Below are 25,636 nucleotides of genomic sequence, written 5' to 3' on the forward strand. Positions count from 1 at the left end.
CCATTATAGATGCATTTGGTAACCTAATGCAATTTTAATTTTATTCATATAATGAAAACACTTCTAGTATTATAAAAATAGTTCTTTATTCATATTACAATGTATAAATAGAAAGATGCTATATAATATTGGTGTTGATTGAGTTTAAGAAAAAGAAATCACTGACTAGAAGTAGAGGGGTGGTTGGTAGCCTCCTCTACTTGATTGCTTCCTAGAATAGGTGACTGTGAATCTTCATTCGCAGACCTCTCAAATCTATCACTGTCTTCATATTTTTTAGCAATTTTTTGTAGATCTTCTCTATCTTGAAGTTTGGGCAAGAGCAAAGCCTCTTCATAACTTGGCAGTTTCGACAGTTCCCTTATGGGTGATCTTTGTGTTGACTCATTAACAGAGAGTTGTATCCCTCTCTCCAAGTCCTCATCGAAAAAGTGAACAGGAACTCTTGGGGGAAATGCTCCACTTGGAGAGTTTCTTTGCCTCTGGTTCACGTTCTCTCTGTGCTGTACTTCCAGTGCATGAGAGATATAAGCTTGACGGATAACTACCAGAACTGCCAATAAACAACACAGGGTGAGGAATGGAACCAAAAATGACATCCATGCTTTAGTTTTAGGTGTCTTCCCATCTGATGTTAAACTTGCAAAGCAACTTTTTTCCCATGAAATTCCAGCATGTTCTTTCGGGGAGTGACACATGAGGAGTTTAAGATGTTTGCTCTTTGCTGGGTAAGAAGAAAGATACTTCCATAATTTTTGGAATTCTAAATCAGTGCAATCACAGTGCCATGGATTGTTCAGTAAATTGAGCTCTCTAATGTTCACGAGGTGATCTAGTAAACTATTCTTTAAAGTTGTTAGGCGATTTCCTGTTAAATCTAAATTAACAAGAGAGGGAAGTTCTTGAAAAGTTTCATCTGGAATGTCAAATATCCTACAGAAGCTAAGGTCCAGACTAAGTAATGTCCTGGATGTTAGTCTTCTCGGTAGTTTCTCAATAGAATTATGAGACAAATTTAAGAATCTAATATCTTGTGTTTTAGCTAGAAACCTTGGGCTTAATTTTATGATATCACACTTACTGGCATCCAAACTAAGTAATGATGGTATTGGAATTTCATCCAAAAAAACAAATAAATTTCTTGAAATATTTAAATACCCTAGCTGGGGAGTGTGATGAAAAGAGCTCCAGTTTAGTTCTGATAAGAGATTCAATGACAAATCAAGATTCCTTAGGGACTTGCCTCCCATAAAGGCGTTTAGCTCAATACGATGAATTGAATTCTCAGAGATGTCAAGATTTTGCAAATTTTCATTATTAGAAAGCATATTGTTATAGAGAATTTTTATAACATTTCCTTTCAGTATTGCGTGTTGCAAGTTAGGGAAAGATCGCAAATCCAACTTTTCTAAAGCACAATATGATGATTCCAAATGTAGAAGTGAGGAAGACAGTGGTTTGGAAAAAGAAAATGTTGTTAAGTGGGCATTCATGGTTAAATTTAAAAATTCTAGCTTTGGTAAACTTGTGAATGTTTCTTCTCTAATACCTTTGTCATTGAGACCCAAGAGGCATCGTGAAAGATCCAGATGGCTGAGTGTGGTAGAGAACAAGTGGTCTATGACGACCAATGGATTGCCAGACAGGTCCAGGTGGGTCAAGTTCAACATGTACATGAACGTGACTGGGTTCGTAATGGAGTTGATGTTGCAATCAGAAATGTCCAAGTGAAAAACAGACTGGCTGTAGAGCACATTGTCAGAGTTGAATCCCAAATTCTTTATAGGATTGGAGCCAAGTTTCAAGTAGAGCAGTTCCTTACTTAGAACAACACTTTGGATTTTATAAATATCTTGAATTTTATTGTTTGACAAGTCTAAAGTTCGTAAGTGAGGGAGCCGTTCAGAAATCAACGAGGTTGGAAGCTCCTGCAACTGGTTGTTTGCAAGGTTCAAGGTGGTGACAGTCGTGGTTGTATCAGGCAGTAGAGATCCTTCCTGTGGTCCGATGTGGAGCTAGAAGCAGTACAGTTGTGTTAATTTAAGAGGTATAGTATATTGTCTTCAAAAAGTACTTGTATCTCAAATATAGTTTACCATTTCTTATTTATTTCAGAACAGGTGAGAAACAGTTATTTGATATATGAAACTCACTTCTTTAACAACCACAATTTATTTTAGATTGAATAAAAAATTTAATATAAAATAACAATACCTACTTGTCCAAATAAAACTCATCTATAAAATACACTTCAATCGTATGATTGTGCTTCATACCTCAAAACAATGAGCCAATAGGAACCAAATTAAGAAAATATACAAACTAATTCATAATGTAATTTTAAAATGTTTTATATTGTGTACAGGATATAAGAAAAGCTGGTGAGGCTTAACCCTTTGTGATCGGGATGCCATACATTTGGCAAATTACTTTCTCACTCAGCTCAGATTCAGTCTCAGATGGTTTTCCTCTCACCTCACCATGCCATGTATAGTGGCTGGTTGTGTTCTTTGGTGCTTGTTTAACCATGTACGTCACTTGTACTTGGATTCGAATACTAATATTTGATCTTCGGCTCTTTAAACTATTGAGATTTAGATTAAACTCTCAAATAATTTACAAGAGCTATTAAGAAAATAAGGAACATTTTGGAACATAAAAACCCAATTACAAAAAAAATTCATTGTATACATGTGGAATAGTGACTAAAATACTGCTTTTCTACATAATAACCATACAAATTCAAAATTCAAGCACTTGTGATAGCAGTGGATAAGCTTTGATATTCATGTGTCATAGAATTCTGCCACCTGTGATCTCAGCCACTTAGTGATGTACCTGGAGCTCCTCATCGTTGTCAAAATGCTGTGTTGCTAGCCTGGTCTTCAATTTCAGGAGCAAGATGAGGACTGTAGGGGGATAAGGAAAAACTTCCTAGTTGAACGAGTTCAAGAGTTCTTGCGTATGATTTGCCGTGTGAGGTCGGGCATTATCATGCAAAAGCAACATTTTGAATAACACTTTTCCTCAGCGCTTGTTTTGGACAGCTCTCCTAAGATTTTGCAATGTTAGCAGTATCTCTCAAAGTTTATTGTTGCACCACGCTTGATAAAATCAATAATAAGTTAGGTTATTATGAAAAAGCAGTATTAACAAAATCAAATCAAAATAATCTTTATTCATTCATTTTCACAGTTTGTACATTGAATAGTGTCAATTTCATGAAAAAGTAATCAAATTACAATATATAATAGTAATGTAAAGTTTATAATTTAATTTTTAACTGATACCTAATAAATATTAAACATTATGCACTTAACATTACAAAATTTAATATTAAGGTCCTAAGGGAAAGTGCTTAAATTCTTCTAAAGAATATAAAGTTAATCCTACCAAAAACTCTTTTAACTTTCTTTTATAACAAGTAAATTTACCCTCACTTTTTATATAATCAGGAATTTTTCTTAAAAATGTATTCCCAACATATAATGTAATTTTTTTATATAATTCCAAACGATGACAGGGGATGATCACAAATTCATTTTTATATCTGGTGTCATAGTGATGCACCACCTTACTGCTACTGATGGATTTGTGACATATATGTTTAACATATATGATGACTTCAAAAATATAGAGTCCATATATAGTTAATATACTTAATGCTTTAGAACGGTCTTTGACAGATTCCAAAAAATTTAATTTTAAAATGGTTCTGACAGTTTTTTTTTTGAACTTTTAGTATTGCATTGAGATTTTCTTTTTAGTAGCTCCGTATACACACAGTCTATAAATAATGTAAGAAAAATAGATACGTTTTAAGGTGTCAGTGCTGCATAAATCAGACATTCTTCTTATTTTGTACAAGCCAGAATTAATCTTATTTATAATAATTTTGGTGTGAGCATCCCATGATAAGTTATTGTCGAACCTTTTCGTTAACTTTTGCAACCAGATCGTCAGTCATAATGCTCAGAAGTCCACTCTTCTCTTGATCATGAGTGTTTCTTTTGCCATTTTTTAAACTGAGTTCTGTCGGAAAGTGGTGAATGCACCACTTTCTGACAGAACTTTCAGTCATTACGTTGTTCCCGTACACTTCACATAATTCCTGATAAATTTTATTGGTTTTAAGTTTTTTTGCCAACCAAAAACGAATCACAGACCGCACTTTACAACTGGTAGGATTTACGATTGCAGCACATTTCAAATTTAAATATAAAAAAAAACAAGCAGCGTGGAGATGTTTCCATTGTCACGGCTGAACTCCGCCTTTGTGCGAGCAGGACCATATCGATATATACGCGATTGGCGCATGGCTGGCAGCGTCAGGTGAAAACTTTCCTCACTTTCTAAATAGCCCTCATACAAAATTTATTAGCTTCAAGATTGAAATTTTATTTATAGATTACTTATTATTTGCTTTTAAACTAACCAAGTAATATGCAGTTTCAGTTATAGGTTGATCTGTTTTTAAAGTATTTTTATTTAATTTTATTAAATGAATGCCAGGACAAGGTTCTCACCACTTTAGAATTTTTGGCACTCAGCTATTACTGTATATTTGGAGTACTACTGTTTGACGTTATGCGTAACATGAAATACAATAAATTGTTTAGTACATCCACATGGGATTTTTGACATGCAATTTTGGAAATATTTGTGTTGTATAAATATTTAATTCAATCTATTAATTGTATAGTAATAGTTAATTAAATATTTGTGTTTTCTGCAAATGATTGTCAAGGAGAAAGGGGGGAGATCAAGGCATTTTTCTCAAGTGCCAGCATTTAGGCTATTAAAACTGTGTTGTAATAAAAAATAAACATTTGTTAAGATATAAAAATTTATTTGTAATGAAATTAAAAATCTACCACTTTACTCCCACTTGTAAATACGTACTGTTAGTGAGTAATGTCTATACTCACCTCAGGAGACAGATCATGAGGTACACTAGTCAGGAGCCTGGAAGAGCAGTCAATAGAATCCTGATGACAAGTGCAGCTACTGGTACAGCCTTTGACTGTTGGAGGTACTTGTAGTATCACCGAGATGATCAATATCTCCCATAACATTCTAATGACTGTTTCATGACTACCAAAGTAAATCCTAGAAAACAAGAGATAATGCATATCAGTAATTTACCACTGGCATTTATTAAGTATTGTTAGAAACTTGAAGGCAGTCAATGGAGTCCAGGTTAAAAGTGTAGCTACTGGTAGGTCTTATAGTATCACCAAAACTATTTTATTCCATTGACTCTGTATTAATTATTATTTGATAAAAATATCATAGGAGTAATATTATTTCAAAATATTAAAATATTTTTAAGTATTTTCTGGACTGAAAGCATCCATGTAGCAGGGTTGCAGTGGCCAGATGTGGGAGTGCATCTGTAGTGATGATCTTTCAGGGGTCACGCCTACAAACAGTATAAATACTTGGAAATACATGGTGTTTATAAATAAATATCACAATTTTAACGCTTTGTAGTCTTTTACATATAACTTAAAAATGTAATTCATACATCAAATCAAAGAGCAACTGAAACAGTTTTGTTTGTTGTCACCTGTGTACATGCAGACTCAACCGCCATCTGATACAGAATACTAGAAGCGAAAAAGGCGATTCATGAAAAGAAGATGTTTTGTGTACTGCAGTTTACAAAGACCGAATCTGTAGTAATTTATGTCTAGGCTAGCAAGAACCTTTGACTCTTAGGAAACAAACCCTACCAACTCCAACCGTCATCTCTCACACTACACCTACACACAACACACACCTACCGAACACACACCCTACCTACACACACACCTACCTACACTACACCTATCGAATTACCCTTGCACCCCACATTTGCGGTTAGTGATGTGGCGCTTCTGGGCATCCATAAGGTTTACCAGATTTAAGAGACATATCAGTTTTTGCTGTGCCCAGTGTGGGTTCCACTAGAAAGTATAAACCAGCGAGAAGTAAACCCCCCTGGATGAGCAACAGTTGGTGAAGAGAGTGTTGAGCGAGTGAGAGAGACTTTCACGCATAGCCCACAGAAATCATTTCAGAAATCTAGTTGTGAATCATCAATTCCAGTGATGGTTGTTTGGAAAGTTTTCACTACGTTCTTATGTTGTTATAGGCTCTAAAACCTGCAGACTATGGTTTATGTGTAAATTTTACAAACAAAATTTTGTTGCACGACAATAAAGATTTTCCGGATATTGTAATTTTCAGTGATCAATCAACATTTCACCTGAGGGGACCTGTGAACATTCACAATGTGCATATCTGGGGCTCAGAAAACACTCATGAAATGTACAACTGCAGTGAGAGTTCCCTAAATTTAATGTTTTGTGTGCCATATCTAGGTGGAAAGTTTATGGGTTTTTCTTTTTTGGAAAAGAAACTGTAACTGGTATTTCTTATCTTCATGCTCTAGAAATATGGCTATATCCTCAATCGGAAGAAGAATTCATATATATACAAATACAAAAAATGTTTGAGCACTTTTAATCAGATCTATGGACACAAGTGACTTCAGTCTAAACCTGATTGTATAACAAATGTTATTAATGGATTTATCACATATATTTTAAACTATACAAAAGTGTTAATACAAATTCATGTGTCCCCTATTATACGGGCATTGGTTATACAACTTAATGTTGTAATCTCAGTAAAATATTTAAATAAATCATAACTTAATAAAATGTTTGGTAACATTAAAATTACATGTTTTTATTATCTAAATTATATGTCTTTAAAAATCACAAATATAATTTTAAGGATGTCTGATCAAGATTTTAAAATATTCATGTAAAAATTAAATCTCTTTAGTTGAATAATTCTTTAATTAATTCTACACTTTTCTATTAACTAACATAAACAATATCTCATGAATAATATACTTACAGTACTCAAAGTGAATCCAATTAATACTAGTCCATGTTTCTTTGTCACATTTTAAATACACAACTTACTTTCCCATTCATTGTGAAGTAAAACACATCCCAACTCTTCCTTTCTGTTCTCAAGGTCAGGAAGTAACTATGATGATAACAAGGCAAATGTTGTTAGCACCAGTAGCACACTTACATAGTTTACAAAAAACGTCCAAATATTTCACAGTTCAGTGAGTCAATGCTACACTGCAATGTTGAAAACCTCAGCAACTGTCGCAGGTGAGAGCTGGGCTAGGTACTGATAACTGATATCATGAGAAGATTACAGCCCTTCCCTCACTGATAACAGTATCTTTAGGTGTTAATCTATACATACATAGGTTACTCAGTCATTTTAAACTGACTTTTATTTACACGTGTTTTGGACTAACGTTATACATTTATAAAATAACATTAATGTGTAAATTGATTCTTATTTTAGTTTAATGTAGAAAAAGGTATTGCAAAATTCTTATTGTATTTAATAACTCTTTACCAAAACAAAGATACAAAAACCTTAATGCTTAATAGCATATTTTAAAATTTATTGTTTTGACAATTAATTGCAAAAACAGTTTGTGTATGATGATTATATATTAAAAATATAATGATTATCTTATTGATGTATTTTGGTTTTCAAGAAAAATGAAAATAGAAAAATAAAATTTAATATATTTAAATGGCTTCCATTTTAAAGATTAATTTTTTTTTAATAATACTCCTTGATTCCCTTGTCTTGAAAATTAATACCTAATACCTGGAATATTTAGTTTACTACACAAACTGACTTTAGGTACTAAAACAACTTTACTTCTGAATTAAATTTTGTTACCCTAGTTTTTAGGAACCACAAATTTCCCGAATTAAAATCTAACATTTACAAACAGTTACATCTACTCTACAATTTTAATTTTAATAATCAGTTATTTAGCTGGAATAACGAGTAGTTGACTAATGCAAATTTGAGTAGTAACTAGAATAATCCAACAAAGGTTATACTATACAAAAAATTAAACTGTACAATATTATTAGAAGTAAGTATTTCAACAATTTTCTTATAGCTATTTTGCAAATAATTATGGTGACAAATGAATAACAAAATTATGGTTCTATGAGGTAGAAATAAATGTGTACTCATATGATCTGGAAGAAGAAACTTTTTTTACAAATCATTGAGTAATAACTTAACAAGAACTATTTTACAGTATTTCATTAACATATAAACATTAAATACTAATACATCCATGACTTATCCACAGTGTTATAAAGCTTCATCTTGGATGAGGCTCTGTTTTTTACGCTTTGAATTGTTCTCTCCTTGTAGTTGATGGTTTGTGTCCTCGGTACAGTCCTCATCATAGAGGGCAAGGTTCTTGGAGTAATACCAAGTACCAAAATCAAACACCAGAGCAACTGTTAGAAACCCTAAAACATGACAAATATCAATTTTAGGCTGATTAGGTTGTCATTATTTCGCTGCCATTTTTGAAATTTGCCCTGCATTTTCATTTATGCTGCATTTGTTCATGATATGCCCACATCCTACTTGTATTTTACAACATTATTTGATAAATAGAAAAATTTCTAAAGCTGGCTCTAAAAAAGGTTTTTTTTATCATAAAAACATAAACATCTGCAGGATTCACAGTAATAATATGGGAGTGAATCCCTTTTCAAAATTTTTCTGGATTTAAGAATTTACAATCCAATATGTACTTAAAATTATTTATAACATCTGATAGTATAATATAATAACAGTAATTATTATTAACAAAAAATAATAGTATATGTATTACGATATGTGGGTGTGCAGTTATCCCCCTGCCAAATGAAATTCTTGGTACACCTTAATCCTTTCTGCTGATTTGCGTCTGTAAAATTAATGAAGCTGAAATGGCTCCAATACAATCCAAATCTCTGCATAAACCTTGGATTTGCATGAACTACCACCAGCAAAAAAAACTGGCTGGCAGTAAGGAGCTTTTAATCAAACAAGGTTGGAATAGCAGAACTTTCAATCTGCAAGATCCAAAATAGCTAAAATTAAATTCATATAAATTCTTTCAAGATTTAACACTAAGAAAATATAAAAACTCAATATGTAACAGTATTATCATCTCACCGACTTACCATAAAGCCCTCATAAAAGTATAAATTGGATTCAAACCATCTAAGAATTGCTTTGATTGTATTAAATTTCACTAGTGTCCTTTCTCTTACCTGCAGAAGTGTAGTTTGCATAGTAGCGAAGTGTTTCACCAAAATACAGCCAACAGTTGCCCCTCTCTCCACATGTCTGACCCCACACCATACAAGATTTGTCTGGAACAAAATTAAATTAAAACTAGAAACCTAACATTCCATCAGATGCGGATCTAGAAAAATTGAAATCACTTAATAATTTCATATATTGTAATTTTACCAATAAATGTGAGTATTTAGTCTCAATAATTTTTGTAAAAAAGAATCACAAAAATATTTGTTTATTTATTTTAGTTCAATTATTTTTGTATCTTGCGCATCTAAACTAAGTCTCAAATTATGTTTCGACATAATTTGTAAGTTTTATTAATTTTAAAATTATTGTTTGTATAAGGTTAATTAATATATACTGTTTTAGAGTTTTTACTGACAGCTTATTGACTTTTGGTGAATATAAAAAGATAGTGTTGCAAATAACTTAACTTTTTTATGTCATGTACGTGTAACATTTTCCCAATAGATAGCGTCAGCATGCTTTCTAGTAGTAACTGTTGTTGTATTTTGCCTGTAATTAGATGTGGAGTGATCTACTTTCTCTGTATTTGAGTTATCTTAAAGGGCAATGAATTTAACATAAAACATGTTTTCCAATCTCCAACTTGTTTGACCACCTTAATTACACGTGGTGCTAAACTTTCACATCTCTGGTACTTTGTTACTTATTTGAATCCTTAAGTTGTAATTTCTGAATTCTACAGCTATTAATGAGAAATACATCAAGAATCGGTCATAGACTCTAAACTGAGAAATTCTGAGTCATTAAACTACCTTGAGTATTAGTTGTTTCAACAAATCATATTTCATTCAATCATTGAATCTTCCTTTAGAGAAAGATTTTTATTACATTTGTTTTCATAATTTTATCAACATGTTTCTTTCAACCAATATCTATATTAACTTGATACTGCAGGTAGTGACATAGCCATAAGGAAGATTGTGGGTTTAATCCCCCCTGATTTTTTTATGATACCATCATATAAATATAATGAATATCATGAGAGAGAAAAAAGAATTGGGAACAACTAATCCACACTGTAGTGTGTTGCCAACCAGCAAATTTATACTTAACACAATTCTCAATCAGGGACATTAGCATAGCCAGGATTGAAAAAAGGGGGAGTTTTGCCAGATTATATAAGGTCAATGGCAAAAACCTTTGATTATTAACACCTTCAGTACCAAAGTTTTACAATACGTGACTCTACAGAGATCTTCCTCAGTTTACACAAGATTCTAGTACTTCAAGTGTTAAAATTAGCATTATCATTAAAATGATGTACAGTGTGTCCACAAAGTCATGTCACACATATAAATAACTTTATTCACAAAAATATATACAGCACAAGATTGAGATTAACATAGGATTAAAGAGTACGACTTTACTTCAGTTTATCTGAGCTCAACATGAGCACCATGAATCATTCTGTAGACGTTCAAGCGAACTTTGATCTCCCATATTTCTATCCGGACTTCTAGGGTAACATTCAATCGCAGCTCTGATTCGTTGTTTAAAATGTTCAATATACAAACATTATGATGATGCATATTTCCAGACAAGTTGCCTCAACACTAAAAACAATTTGGTTTATAAAATTCTGATCCAGTCCATTTTCATATAGAATAACAACAGTAAGTGATACCTCTTTATTTTGTCATTAGACTTCAAAGCATGCAATATTTGAGGTTTTTAACCATTAAATTTAAATCTTTCTTCAAAACTTTGTGAACTGTATACTTAGGGAAATTCAACTCATGTCCACACAGCTGCTCTTACTTTTTCGTAGTTCTTAAAAAACTGTTTTGAATGTTTTCGACAGTTTGATCTCCTGTATATAGCCTATCTGTCCGTGATTTCTCCAATAAGCTGCCTATTTTCTTAAACGTCTTATCCCATCAATAAACTCTGCATCTGTGAAAGGGATTTTCATGAAACACTTGATGACACTCACGCTTCACTGAAATCACACTATCAAACTTTGTTAGCCACAAAATATACTGAAATTTTCTTTGCAAAGTTGCCATTGCGGCTGTTTTCGTAAAAACGATATCCACAGATGAGAACAGTGGATAACTCAGGTAATTAAAACAAAACTTTATAAACAACTGTTTTATCTTATATCTGTCTCATGGTCGTATAATCAATAATAGAGTAGCTATAATCAACTAAATTTGTGACATATCGATGTATATCTGACATATTAATGAAATGTGCGTATTTACCTATCAGATACCCATAGATAATAGGTGCTGGAATGTATGCCAGGGCACTGCACATCATCTCCGACAGCGCAATAGAAACGGACTTATCCTCTGGATCAACTGTTCTAGAATAAATTGTTTTTAAGTTATACAATCTATCAATAATAAATACTGTTACTGCACTGCGTTTATACATCTTTATTTAGTTAACAGATCCTATTTTTTTTTACTATTGATGATTGTTACATATTTTTTAATGGACTTCAAATTGAAACTATTACATACAAAACAAGTTTACCATACTTGACAAAGTAACAAAAGGGAATAAACTCAAAAAAATCAATGTCTGGGTAAAATTATACTCTGAAATCAATTTTTACCCAGATTTTTAAGAACGCTCTGGTAAATACTGTACGTACTACTACTGTGTCTATATGGATACAATATACTGTTACACAATAATGGTTTAAAGTTCATAAAATCTTACTGTAAAACTAATTGTACCAGTAGATGAGAACAGCATATATCAAACAAACAAATGTTGTTATTCAAATAGTAAAAAATGTGGTCTTCAAATAAGAATAAATCAATTTCTCAAGCATAAACTTGACACCTGAATAACAAAACCATGTATACACTGTGGATGAGTTTGTCATCAAAATTACACAAATACTTTACAGAACATTCTTCACTGTAACATATCATAATGTATCATCAACAGTTGTATATACAAAGTTTATGTATATATAGTACATGAAATAATGCAATTAAAGTCTCAAAGTATTTATTTGATCTACTTTATCAATTTTGAAGACCAATCATGTTAAACAGTGTGACAGTAGTTTTGATATTGTACTGCGAAATAACATTTACCAACCTGAACTGGATGATGACGAGACCAGAATGACTCATGGACGATAAGAGGCTCATAATACAGAATATGACAAGGAATATTATGAGGTCATATTGACAGTCGACAGGGCAGAACGAGTCCACAGCAGTGAATGTTTCTGGGATACAGCTGCAGTTTTTAAACATCTGATGAAACATAAACATTAAGCTGAACGGCAAAATAGGAGGCTAAATATGAGAGTGCTTAGTATTCAAGAAAATAAATTTGTATTGTTACTCTTATTCTTTAAGCTTATGCGGTGATGACATAATTAACAACTATGTTTTACAGTTCACATCATGTCAAAACACTGATCGCAGTATCAAAATGGTTCTGTTCATAAAACATCAATGTTCAAAATGTTATAATGATTTTTTATAATCACGTAGTTACATTTTGTTTGCCCAAGTATACATACACAAATGTACAGACCTTTACACCCTCATAGAAGACGACTTCAGAGCAGCCAGCATGACAAGGGGAGAAGAATGTGACAGACCTAGTTAGATCACATACTGGCTCATAAGGCACTGAAGGACCACAGTTACATTCACTATTGCACTGTTGATTCAGGTCCCAGCTGAAAAAATTATTCATTCATATGTTATTTGCTCAAAATGTCTGACTGTGATGATTCATTAATTGAGGTTAGAAAACTTATTCTGTGTAAATGCCTACTGAACTTCTTATTGCTGCTTGTTCAGCTTCATTATGTACCCTATTCTAAACTAGTAATGTTGACTATTCCTTGGTAAGTAAAAAGTCTTATGTACTTTAGTATCATATCTTTTATAGTTCAAAATTAGTTGTTTACGTAAATAAAGGTTATTGATGTGAAGAGACTGCTCGAAAATTCTAATTCAGTGCTTGTAAACTGAATGTGGCACAGGTTGAAAACTGAAGTGTTTGTGCTAACTAAAACATGCTAATAAAATGCAGCTCAGTTTGATGATTTTATATTTGGATTGAAATAATATTCAAATAAGTACTATTTTATTGAAGTTGGAAAGCAAATCAAAATTATTATACTAATGAAAAGTTCATGTAAGTTTTCTTTGTATTTCAAAGAAGGTGAACAAATAAAGTGTTGCAGTCTGACACATCCCTCAATAGTATTTATGACACTATTATTCCTATATATTAATCTCTGGATTTTACAATTCTTTAGACTTTCAAGTGTAGTGTTCAGTACTTCTGCATACTTTTCTAGATTTTGATACTCTTGCAATAGTTTTAAAAGCTAAGAAAAAAATAATAAAAGCCATAATAGAACTAAAACAAAAACTGCACTTTTATAATGAGTTAAACATAATAAACTATATATTTATCCCTATTTAAATACATACAAAACTAACAAATTGTTACTATGATATTAAATTTAAATATACAATAGTAGAAAATATTTTTTTTTTATTTATGTAATTAAGTTATATGTTACTTTAAAAGTCTATAGTACTTATGGGTTAAATGAAACTGGTAAACAATTTTTACGTTTAATAGAATACAAAATCCTCTATCTGAATTATAGTGGTGTGAATTGGCAAGACGCTTTAAGAAATATTTCTAGTAATAATTTGAATTTTATAAGTGTGACTGGAAAAAGTGAGTTTTTATTTCAGGTAGTTTTTGAGTTGAAAAACTGAAACTTACCTTCCATCTGCAGCCCATTGCCCATGTAAATTGTTCCCTTGGCAGCCCAGGTGAGCATAAACAATCATACATATCACTCCAAGAGCTTCTACACCAAAATTACATCCTGTAATCATTCTGGCTGATGGCTTGAAGCTTGACACCACATAACCAGATGCGATCACACCAATTGCTGAACTAATTAGTCCTACGTTTCCTATATAACAAATGTGAGATTACAACAAGAAATTCCATACTGCACAATCTTCATTTAATTAATAGCATAAAGTAAAATTATGATAGTTTGGGCAGTACTTTTAATATGTTTTGAAGAAAATTTACAAAAGACAAAAAAGTAAGTGTGAGCAAATTGCTTTAAAGTTCAATCACAATCTCTCACATGTTAAAACACTGCAAAAAAACTGTCAGTGAGTGGCAAATAAAATTGCATAAAAATGAGGAAAACAACAAAACACTTAATGAACATTTGACACATTGTACCAGCCAGCAATAACCCAAACTGTTAAATTGATTGTTACTTGGTCTTCTCCACTCATTCCCTCCCTCTTTATGTTTCCTCCCATACATTTAGTTCCTATTTGTATTAGCTGTTCTTGTGTTATCTTATTGATCATGAAGTGGGAAAGTTGAATATAACATCAAAATTCTATATAAATAGTACATACAAGTATTTCTAATTGATACCTGAGAGGAACTATACATTAATTTATAAATCTTATACCAATTTACTAATCTACACCATGTACTAAGGTATACAAATTAAATATTAATTGAAAGAAATTTAGTTTATTTTGATTCAATGAATACACTTCTACAAATTAATTGGTTTATTTCCATAGCATTATATTCCATAGCCAACAGTGAAATTAAGTAATATAATTTAATGTGAACTATTTTTTAAAAATTTTCATTTATCTTACAATTCATCAGGGAAACCAATAAAAAAATCCTTTGTAACATCATTATTAACCATAATGAGATATTATTGAAAAATTAGAGTAAGTATAAATTATTTGTTCAATATTATAGTTGAAATAACAAATTCTTCAATGAGAGGTTAATACATCAACTGGAGACAAATTATATGTTTTAAATGGCCATTAATTGATTTATCATTATCGTATGGTCAATTATTAGTAACAATATTTCATTTGTGGAGCCACCTGATAAAGAAATAAATTTCAGAATATTTCACCCAAAAAAATAAAGTATTGTAGGAGATTTGTGATAGTTAATATCTCTTTCATTTAAAAGCTAAATTAATATTGTCTTGTTTGGTAATGGTTGGTCTGGTGATGTTTTGTAAATGAATGTTTAGCTGGTTAGGACAGTATTAAGAGAAAGGTACAGCAACAACTGCCAGTTCTTTCACTGATTGATGGTTGTTAATTTCATACACATCAAGAGGAGCTGCACATAATGTTACGTTAATTAAAATCAAGTTTAAATTGAAGTAAATAAATATACTCGTATATTGTATATTTTAAGTATAAAAAGCTGATGGAGCTGCACCTGTGCAACTAGCATAAACTTGCAAATGGCTGTATTGATTGAAATAACTGGACAAAGCTTACTGGTAACTATTGTTTTAACGTGTATTACACTTATTATTCTTTTAATATTTTTCAATGTACTCTTCTGCGTGATCTACACACTTTTGCCACTGATTCGGAAGTTTCAGTATTCCCTGGTCATAGAAAGTTTGAGGGCAAGTTGTAAGCCAATTGCCCACGTACTCCTCGACTTCTTCATTACTCTCAAATAGTTTTCCTCACAGTATCTCTTTCATAGGCGTGAACAAAAAAATAGTCACAGGGCTATAAGGAGGGTGCTCAAGGGTTTTCCACCCCATTTTTTCTAGTGTTTCCCTTGTCAAAGCCATGGTGTGAAGCCTGGTATTGTCATTGAGGAGAATGACATCTCTGATAGGCATTTCTCTTCTTTTGTTTCGATAGGCGGGTTTCACCGACCCTAACAACTGACAGTAGTAAGACGCATTCACTGTTTGTTGATCATGCAGAAAATCGACAAATAAAATTCACCTATAGTCCCAAAAAATTGTTGATAGGACTTTTCCAGAAAAGAGAAGTTTTGGCTTTCAGAGGGCAACCTTCATCCTTTCTACCCCACTCCTTACTTGCCATTTTAAGCTCGAGGGTGTAGTGATTTACCCACGTCTCATCGCATGTAATAATGCACTTTAAAAATGCCTACCCTTTTTGTAGAAATTGATCCAGAAGCCTTCCAGGCATTCTCTGACCTAACCTGTTTTTGGTTTTCAGTCAACAACCTTATAACCCATTGAGCAGTTATTTTTCTGAAAGCGAACTTATCAGTCATTATGAATTGAACACTTCCATAGCTGATATGCACTTCTGTTGAAATTTCTTCCACAGTTAATGGCGATCATGTTCAATAAGCTCTCGAATTTCATGAATAGCCTTATCTGTAAGGCTTGGCCTTGGGCGTCGATCATGACTGTTCTCGTCCACCCTTGAATTCTCTTCCCCATGTAAACAAACAATTCTGAGATAGTGTACTGTCCCCAAACTGTGTCCGCAAATAAGTTAAAATTTCAGATGGTTTAACGCCTTCATTGGTTAAAAACTTTATGATAATCCTTTGTGCAACAGACGAAGGGACTTCTTGCTCGGCCATGGCTGTACTGACGGCAGTACCGAACTGAACACTAACCAGAACGGTTCCCCCACTCCTCATAAACCAAACATCTACTCCACACAGCATTATCTAGTTAGGACCTGCATTCTAAGAACAATAGCAAAATCATCATTTATATTTGATTTAATGCTGTATTAAAAAATACTCTTTCTACTCATTTATTAGAAATATTGGTAAAAGATACTTGCTAAAAGAAAATTTATATTTTTTTAACTGAATAATGGGTTACATTAATATAATTATTTTATTTCTTTTAATTAGTTTTAGTTTATTTTGAATAGTCAACCAGAAAAAATTAGTTTGAAAATCTATTGTTAAATGTGTATGGTTGAACTTTTTAATTTTAAAAATTTAATTCATTAAACATATGTTTAATGTTTTTTAAAAATAGTTTTAATTATTAAACAGAGTCAAACGGTACAGCTGGAGATAAAACAAAAACAATTTGTGGTTAACCTATATAATAATTATAGACACTAAAGAAACCATAGTTATGAATAATAAATGTGATAATTGGAAACTAATTGTAGTGAAAACAAACAAAGAATATTATACTTTAAAATACAGCTCTATAAATTAATTGACATAGTTGACGTAAGAACTACGGAAGAAAATCATAACAATACAAAATACATATTTATTGGTTTACTAAAAGTATGTTGTGACTATTTACTCATCAGTTTTCAAGAACTAAAGAGGAGACAGGAAAGAAATCCAATTAAATGACGTAAACTGTTCTCACCTGATGCTTACCTGTAATCATGTTTGCATCTGAAGCTGTCATGTGGAACTGACTTTCCATATATTTTGGCATGTATACATAGTAAAACAACACTCCAAACATGTAAAAGACATAACTGAAAGTATTACAAAGTAGCAGACGATTTCTAAACAGCCGCTTGAGCATCTGACAAAATCCTGAAACAACAATATACTTAGCTATACAATGTATAACCTTTTAATTTATTTGAGATACTGTTCTATACTAATGTTTATACCGTTCTAAGAAGCTAACATTATTTAACATAAATACATTTGTAGACAGATTTATTAGTAGAAAAAACTAGCAATTAGGTGGTAAGATTAAGTTTTGTTGATTTCCCAATATATGTATTTGAACCACAACATTTTAAAAAGTTGGCTGGTTATAAATATGTCATACATATTATAAGAAGTCAGTTCTGATTAACATTCCATTATTTCATTTAACATTGTAGGTTTTTAGTCAGGACATATTTTTTGCCATTGTTATGTTGTATTATTTATTTATTTTGTCATGAAAACAAGGAACATTATGATGGCTGTTTAATTTGTAGGTAAGTGAAATTAATTCTTACCACCAAAAGTGTTATTTCCTGTTTTTTCTTCTGTTTTAACTTCAACTCGAGCCTGTTCTTTCAGCCGTTGTGAAGCTCTTGGAAGCACTCGGGGGAAAAGCGATAAAAGAACTGAGAAAATGGATGCAATTATACCAAAAGGAATCCAGCCTGAAAAAGAGAATAACTTATTATTTTAGTCTTTGACTTCAAAAGAAAATAGATATGAGGGTTGTGTGCTAAACGTTTTTGCGACAATTTGTAGCGCTACCATGCTAAATCTTTTTTTTAGAGTTGTGATCCATTGGAATATTCTATCAATAATTATAATTAATATTATGTCAGAGCTCACTCAATATAACATGTATAATACTATTTTATAATGTATTTGTAATCACTAGTTCTTTTGTTTGTTACTAGGTAGGGCACAACCACAATATTTCAAGTGGACAGATTTCAGCATTTTATGAAATACCTTTTCATTGCCAAAGCATTAGTAAAGTAGTTTCTAGTAAGGAGTGTAAATGAAGTCTTTTGTAATGGTTTAAAGGCTTATTATAGACTGCTGTGTCACAATTTTATAACAATTGTGTTTATAATTTTAAAATTTATTCAATTCTTTACTCTAAATAATTAGTTCTGAAATTCTGTCCTATATTAAATTTGGTAATTTAAGCTTATGGCTTATTGCCTTGTATTATTGACTGTGTGCCTTCATTTACCTAGTAACCAATCAAGGCCTTATATGTACATTGTTTCTGCTATTACTGGATGTAGGAGTAGTAAGAAAACATTAGTTTGGACTTTAAATTACATTTGTATATTTGTTTGAAAATAAGAAGACATCATGGACACACATTAATAAATAGTATCTTCAAAGAACTACTAAAATATATTGCAAATCAAGAAAAAGAAACAAGCTGGTGATGTGAGCAAATATCTCTCTATAAGCTAAATTTATCTTTGATTTAGTATGTGTACCCATCCACCATGCTCCAATCCACCGCGGATCCTTATCAGTGATGGGGGGCGAGAGAGTGGGGTCTACGTAAAATTCCACTGCCTTAGATGCCACCCAAAAACCTATTGGTGACCCGAACAGGCGGATTGTTGATGAAATTGCTGAAAACAAAATAAATGTTACCTCTTAATTCTCTTGCAAAAAATAAGTTTATACTAAATACATCACTTAGTGAAGGTTACTTCAAAATAAATATTTGGAAACTACATAATCTTTAAATACATACCAAAGCCTTAATATTCTAAATTAAGTGCCATCTTTACTGGTATTCTGTGAACATCCAGTCTGATGCTAGATGATAACAATTTGAAGTACCTCTCTACTAACAGACATGCCAGTGGGGGAGTGAGTAAATGCCTCTCATGAAGAGTATCATATTCTGAGCCCAGACAATTTGCTTTTATACCAATTGTGTATGGGGCACTGCTGTAACAGCCCAGACAATGTGCTTTTCTACCAATTGGGTATGGGACACTGCTGTAATAGCCCAGGCAATTTGCTTTTCTACCAATTGGGTATGGGACACTACTGTAATAGCCCAGGCAATTTGCTTTTCTACCATTTGGGTATGGGACACTGCTGTAATAGCCCAGGCAATTTATTTCTCTACCAAATGGGTTAGGACACTGACGTAATGATCAGGGATAGTGATTTATATGAGGTTTGCAACCTACCAAGAATCATCAAACAGAAAAAAAAATGAAAGCCAGATAAGGAACATCTAGTCAATCATCTTGCATGGTACTATAGAAAAAGCTCAAAGGCACATGCTTTTATTAAGACGAATCATGTACAGCAATCTCAAGTTTCCCAACATTACCTTACTAAAAACAAAACTGTGATAAAGACAGAGAATGCAAAATGATTGTAGCGTTTTTCTTCACTGCTATGTTTTCAAACGAGGCTTCAGATTATCTGATCAAGGCACAAGAATGTCTCCACCCACCTTTTATGGTCTCAAATAGAAGTTAACACCAAAGTATTCCCCATAAGCAACCACCAGAGTGATAAACACATCTTCTCTTAAGGTGAATGAGGGATCTGTAATCATTTTCGTCTTCTTAGCTTTCACAGTTGTCTCAAGACTCCACTTCAGCTCAGCAATACAAGATAAGTAAGATAAGAGAAGATTATTAGCAGTAGCAGCCAGAGAATTAACCTGCTGGCACTCAGTATCAAAGTCAACACCTCAGCTTCATAATATGTGCATTCCGCATATACTTCACCAGATTCGGGATTAAATACAAGCTGCAATTATAAGTAGGACAGTCCTTGCTAGTCTTAAGTTGGCACACAAAGCTGCCTAGCTTAAAACAAACATCATTATTATCACTACAACTGTATCACTTTTATAGTCATTTTGTTTCAGGGTTTTGAGTGAAAATGGCTTTTGTTCAATGGATAGCCATTGTGTTATTGAGGAAATAGGAACAACAAATTGTGGTGAGAAGAGAGTTAAATATTATCTCTAAATTGCTACTGTGGCTGTTACAAATTATTGCTTTTGTTATATATAACCTTGACTTTGCCCTCAAAAAATACCAGTGGCAGTGGAGCCCTATTCTTGGCATACTTTTAATCCTAAATGGTCATGATATGGAATTCTAAATTTTTGGAATAATTTGGTTCTGTTTGCAGATAAAGATTATCTCACCAATGAGCCATGGAGTTTGATTTTTTCTAACATTGTCATCGAGATATGCTATCCCTAGGGTCCAGTACATGGAAACTCCAACACCCAGCAGAAACTGTGACATGAAGATGAGTATGGCTGGAGTTGAGGATGTGTTGCCATCATAACAATCCTCACTGTACAACGCACCCATGCCACAGCTGGAGGCGATAGAAGCTGAAACAATTTAAGGAAATACTTTTATGAATAAAAGATTCCAGAAGTAAAAAGAGAATATTAATACATTAAAGATGGTATAGAATATTTAAAGATATTAAAAGATTTTTAAGGATGTAATAGAGTTAGTTACCCAATATGGTTCAAAATGTATATTCTGTATCCAATATATAGTATCCAAGTGTATTTTAAAATGGAGAGCTTCCTTATTCAAAGTAAATACTCACCTAAACAGAAATTTGTCACACTTAGAAACATGTTATGTTAACTTACGTTTCTAAGCTATTTTTTCATTTACTGATTTGTATACAAAATTATAAAGGTATTGTAGCAACAAGACTTATTGCAATATAACCTGGGATTGATTCTTTTACAAAAATTGTAGTTTGATATTAATGATCAATAATTAATATTGAAATCTAAATCCTTATTTCTTTGCATAAGTCTTTTATTTTGTGTATGGATCCCAAAGCAAGGGCATATTCATACTCCTTCAAAATGTTATAAAGTAATAGTTTAATTTTCTGATAAGCGTGTTTCTTTAATAATATCTTCAGTAATAATCCACATTTTGTGAATTTTCAGCATTAAATCTCAAATAAAAATGTGATGATTTAGAAATAATAGATTTGCATTTAACACTAAAATCAGATGAAAATGCTGATCAATACATTTAGCATTCCCAGTAATCTCAGTTGTTAATCTTACATTTAGGCGTCATGACTATGATCTAAGTTTTGTGGTTCACCTGTGTTTTAGTTTAATATCAGCTATTGACTAAAGATCTTCAGAGAAAAATCTGTCTTGAACTGTTTAAATGACCAAAAGGGGTAACTGTTCCACTGACATTTATTTGTAACTCTTAAACCATAGATAATGTTATAAACACAACCAACAGAATTAGTCACTAACTACTTTAATATGCTGATTACACTAATGAGTGGACAATTTTGTAAAACAATTTAAACCAAACAAAATTTTTTCAGAAAATCAGTGCAGGATTCAGTGGTGTCCATGGCACCATCCCACACTTCTGGCAAAAAAAACATCTCTTGAGATAGTACTCAAATTTCAAGCTCAGATCACATGAGAGCTTGTAAAGGTTAACTTCAACTTTGGTACTACTAGTAATATACTTGTGACAACATAATCTAAACTTACTTATATTGTGTAATAACAAGTAGTACATAGAGACAGAGTAACCTCCAAATAATAGCAAAGTATCAACTAATCTTCATTTACTTTTATCAGTAGAGTTGGATGACTGAGCAATGGCTATAGCATCACTCCCTGGTCCGAACAGAATGTAAGGCAGTAGTTGTGAGTAGCAGGCCACACTAACAAGCAGAGTGCCTAGAGCCACCCATCGAGTCTTATGGCCCTTACTACCGATGTAGGCTATTGTTATTGATGAACAGATTGTCCCAAAGTCCCATGATCCCGTGATTATCCCTAGACATACATTAAATATATGGTTGCTTTTTATAATAACAAACTTGTTTTTTGAGTAGTACAAGAAGCTTAGGAAACTTTTACTGTACTTAAAGCTATAAGATATTTTATGTGACTTCCAGAGTGATAGGATTTCAGGATGGATAAGGGCGGGCATTAGAGCTACCTCCTGTCGAGATCCAATGAACATCCATCAAGAGGAACTATGTAGTAGTAGCCTTCTTTTAGTATTGTAAGAGTAATTTTATTTACAATAAACTGATTTGATTACCTCTTACAATCACTTTTTTAAATAAAGAATTTCATATCTTTACACTGCATTTTTGTTTACTGTTACATATTTATAACAAAATGCTGCATAAAAAATGGTACTCTTTGTTAAAATTAGAGTTACATAGGCTACATGTTTTACTCTCTCCCTTTTAGACATTTCAAAATTAAAATTTTCCTTAGAATGTTAATACTTGTTTTCAATGTATGTACTTGAAATAAAAGTATCTAAAAATGACTAACTATTCCTATATATTTAAGAAGAAACTATAAGCAACAGTATAAGCATCATGTGTTTTAGTACTTTTACAAATTATTAAAAAAGCTTGCAGCATGTGAAAAATGGAGTCACCATTTTCTAAATTTAAAATTACTGCAGATCTAGAGATAAATTCTGGTCATACACAGGCCTGTGTTTAATTGTCTCAACTCTAAAGTTACCTTTACATTTTGATAAATATGATATATTTTGGATTCTATAACAATTATATCGACCATTAACATTAATTACCTACAGTGTATCCCTTGGAACAGACCAATTACCTAACTGTTGCATGGGATTGTAAGGTCTCTATTTTCTGCATGTTAACAGATAATTACTATCAAGCTTAAATAAAACAGCTTTAGCCCAATATAAATAAAAGAGGATAAAATGATATAAAATGTCTATTTTGATTTTCGTGTTTTCTTATTATATACGTATGCCAAATCAAAAATATTAATCAAAACATTGGCTTGAAAAGAACTAATAAGTCATTACCTGAAGTCTGACTCGGTATTTTGAACCTTTTCTCCAGTGTGGTGATGGTGGCAACAGCATATGATCCAATGGCCAGCTGGTTCATGCCTACTAAACCAAACAGTATCACATAGCTCTTCTTGCTGGCCAGTATCTGCAGCCATGGTGGGTAACAGCCAAACACTCCACAACGTGTTTCTTTTGTCACCTCTCTTTCTTCCGTTTCAACTGAAATAGATCACTTGATTGTACGTTTTGCTAGATATGACATTTATATATTAATGTTTCACTAAAGTATGCTTATCCTCACACAGAACTTAGTCTTTTGATGACAATATAGTAAAGGGGTCTGTTGTAAGTTTTCATATACGGTAATAAAATATCATACATTTTTGTACAAATAAAATTTTTTTACAATGTAATTTAAAACTACAACCAATTTTTTCAATACGTTTTTCAATTTCAAATGGTTCTATAGTAATTAATTAAAGTCTTTTTGGTAAGAAGTTAATGTCAAAAGGAGAAAATTGCATAATGAATTGCAATGATTCAGTCTTTTAACTTTAAAATAAAACAAACATAATGTGACTATAGGGAGCATTTATTTACAAAATACCTGTTATAGAGGCTGTGGTCTAGACAATACATAACTTAATGGACATGTATAGTTCAACCTAATCATTTCAAATTAAGGTAGAGTCCAAAATGTTATTGTCTCAACATTAGGGACCTTGATTCTCTCGGATTTTGGACCAGGGTTATGTACAATTTACTTACAATTTTTTAATCAATTAGGAAGAAAAACACATAAAAGGGACTGGCAGCATCTGGTTCCGTGTGCTAAATATTGGCATTTGCATGATCAAGTCACCACAGAACTCAAAAGCCTCACAATCATGTTTATTTAGTATTATAATAAAGAGATTGAACTTTGGCACAAAAGCTAATACATCAGGAGTTGATGATGATGGGGTATGAAAGAAGCAATAATCTTTGTGTCATTGAAACTTTAAAACCCAGTTATTCAATAGTTTGTGCTACATACCATTTTATAAGGGGTACTCCTCACCAACCCCCATGGTATTTTGCACTCCTTTATAACAGTTTTTGGTAGTGCCCATGCAGGCACTCCAACCAGTCTCCTGTGACAATAGCTTACGGGGAGGGGGCACCATAATAAAGTGTTTCTTTTGTTGAATAACTTATGTTGAGTAAGGAGATCAAATCTGCAGAGCACTGGTATATTGACCAACTGAGATATGGTGAACCAGATCTCCCAGAATATCATGCTTGACATAGTACAGCACCTTTGTCCTCAACATGCATAGAAACTGGGTACTTTGCTCCACTTTTGAGTATGTTGTGTCTTCAGTTAAAAAAATACCATTTTTTCTACAGAAATTCTGGGGAAAACACTTATGTACACTCTAGTTTAATGTAAAAATATAACCGTATCCCAAAAAATATTAAAAACAACAGTTTCCAATATTTTTACTTTTTAAATTGGGCAAAGTAACCCATAGGAGTGGATTACTTTGCTTCAGTCACAACAACCATAGTAAAACCATCTAAAATGAAAGAAGAACAAAGTGAACAACCATAGTTTTGTAGAGAACTGTTTTCTGAACAAGATGTCCTGACCAAAAATGAAGATTCATGGGTAAAATTAAATAAATTCAAAAACGTCAAAGAAAAACAAAACATATATTTTATTAACCAAATTAATGAACTGAACTGCTGTTGTTTAACACTTATAGAAGTTTATTTATAGGCTATAGTACCTAGAAAAGGTCTACAGGGCTATAATATCCAATCTATAATCTTGTTATTTATCCTAGAAAATATTTATATGGTTGTAAATACCTGGTTAAACAAGTGAAGCTGCCCCACTTCTGAGTATAATATAACAAAAAGTTGGTTTTGACATTAAAATAAAATTAAACTAATTTTAATGTGAAAAACAATTGTATAGATTACATTATAATTAGCTAAAGCAATGGAATGTCTACTTACATTAACAGTTATGTTTAATCGCTTACAAATAATTTGGAAATAAATGTTGACAATAAATCACTAGCTTCAAAGCACCATAAAAAGAAACCAAAATGACCAAAGACCACGAATTGATGCTTAAACCTATCTACAAAGCAATGCTACTCATTGATAAAACTTAACTGAATGGTTGTGTTTCAACGTACTGCTACTAGATGGCATAACATATTTTTTCAAACGTGGGACAAAGTAACACCCTCAGAGGCAAAGTAACCCCTGGTTTATGGTATTTATTTAAACTGATAAAACATGACACACAGTACCTTTAAACATATTATTATTTTACCTACACATGTTTCAGCAGCTATGCCATGATC

At 32.2% G+C, this 25,636-nt stretch overlaps 2 protein-coding genes and 1 long non-coding RNA gene across 9 annotated transcripts in view; 1 reads left to right on the forward strand and 2 right to left on the reverse strand.

The window, feature by feature from the left end:
* Positions 1–67: 67 nt before the first annotated feature.
* LOC124361834 (leucine-rich repeat-containing G-protein coupled receptor 6-like) lies at positions 68–7,961 on the reverse strand. Of its 3 annotated transcripts, none has more exons than XM_046815844.1 (3): positions 6,978–7,961; positions 4,929–5,109; positions 68–2,015 (listed from the first exon to the last, which is right to left on the reverse strand). In XM_046815844.1, the coding sequence occupies exons 1-3, from the start codon at positions 6,983–6,985 to the stop codon at positions 159–161; spliced, it is 2,046 nt and encodes a 681-aa protein (XP_046671800.1). In that variant the 5' UTR covers positions 6,986–7,961; the 3' UTR covers positions 68–158. The 3 variants fall into 3 exon arrangements, with proteins under 3 accessions (XP_046671800.1, XP_046671812.1, XP_046671792.1); XM_046815856.1 differs by having other exon boundaries at positions 6,910–7,961; XM_046815836.1 differs by lacking the exon at positions 6,978–7,961 and having other exon boundaries at positions 4,929–6,761.
* Positions 7,962–8,077: 116 nt separating this feature from the next.
* The window catches only part of LOC124361845 (solute carrier organic anion transporter family member 74D-like), a 44,464-nt gene continuing 26,905 nt past the window's right edge, over positions 8,078–25,636 (reverse strand). For 4 of the 5 annotated variants that reach the window (XM_046815879.1, XM_046815870.1, XM_046815887.1 and 1 more), the window contains exons 2-13: positions 23,289–23,495; positions 22,049–22,258; positions 20,612–20,806; positions 18,918–19,058; positions 17,958–18,107; positions 17,374–17,538; positions 13,942–14,137; positions 12,724–12,871; positions 12,277–12,437; positions 11,421–11,524; positions 9,159–9,260; positions 8,078–8,363 (exon numbers count right to left, since the gene is read on the reverse strand). In XM_046815879.1, coding sequence (XP_046671835.1) covers positions 8,200–8,363; positions 9,159–9,260; positions 11,421–11,524; positions 12,277–12,437; positions 12,724–12,871; positions 13,942–14,137; positions 17,374–17,538; positions 17,958–18,107; positions 18,918–19,058; positions 20,612–20,806; positions 22,049–22,258; positions 23,289–23,495 — 1,943 coding nt within the window. In that variant the 3' untranslated portion in view covers positions 8,078–8,199. Of the gene's footprint in view, positions 8,364–9,158; positions 9,261–11,420; positions 11,525–12,276; positions 12,438–12,723; positions 12,872–13,941; positions 14,138–17,373; positions 17,539–17,957; positions 18,108–18,917; positions 19,059–20,611; positions 20,807–22,048; positions 22,259–23,288; positions 23,496–25,636 lie in introns of those variants that run through there. The other variant, XR_006922400.1, reaches the window with a different exon arrangement.
* Positions 12,865–14,181, forward strand: LOC124361865. The gene is made up of 2 exons (XR_006922401.1): positions 12,865–13,042; positions 13,911–14,181. It is a non-coding gene; the product is annotated as an uncharacterized LOC124361865 (long non-coding RNA).

Source organism: Homalodisca vitripennis, chromosome 1, assembly GCF_021130785.1.
Source record: "Homalodisca vitripennis isolate AUS2020 chromosome 1, UT_GWSS_2.1, whole genome shotgun sequence".
NCBI classification, from domain to species: Eukaryota; Metazoa; Arthropoda; class Insecta; order Hemiptera; family Cicadellidae; genus Homalodisca; species Homalodisca vitripennis.

Coding starts and splice junctions, on each gene's coding strand:
- LOC124361834 (XM_046815836.1), bottom strand. CDS start 5,132: ATGCATTATCTCTTGTTTTCTAGGATTTACTTTGGTAGTCATGAAACA. Junction 2,016..4,928: donor CTCATGATCTGTCTCCTGAG/GTGAGTATAGAC, acceptor TACTGCTTCTAG/CTCCACATCGGACCACAGGA.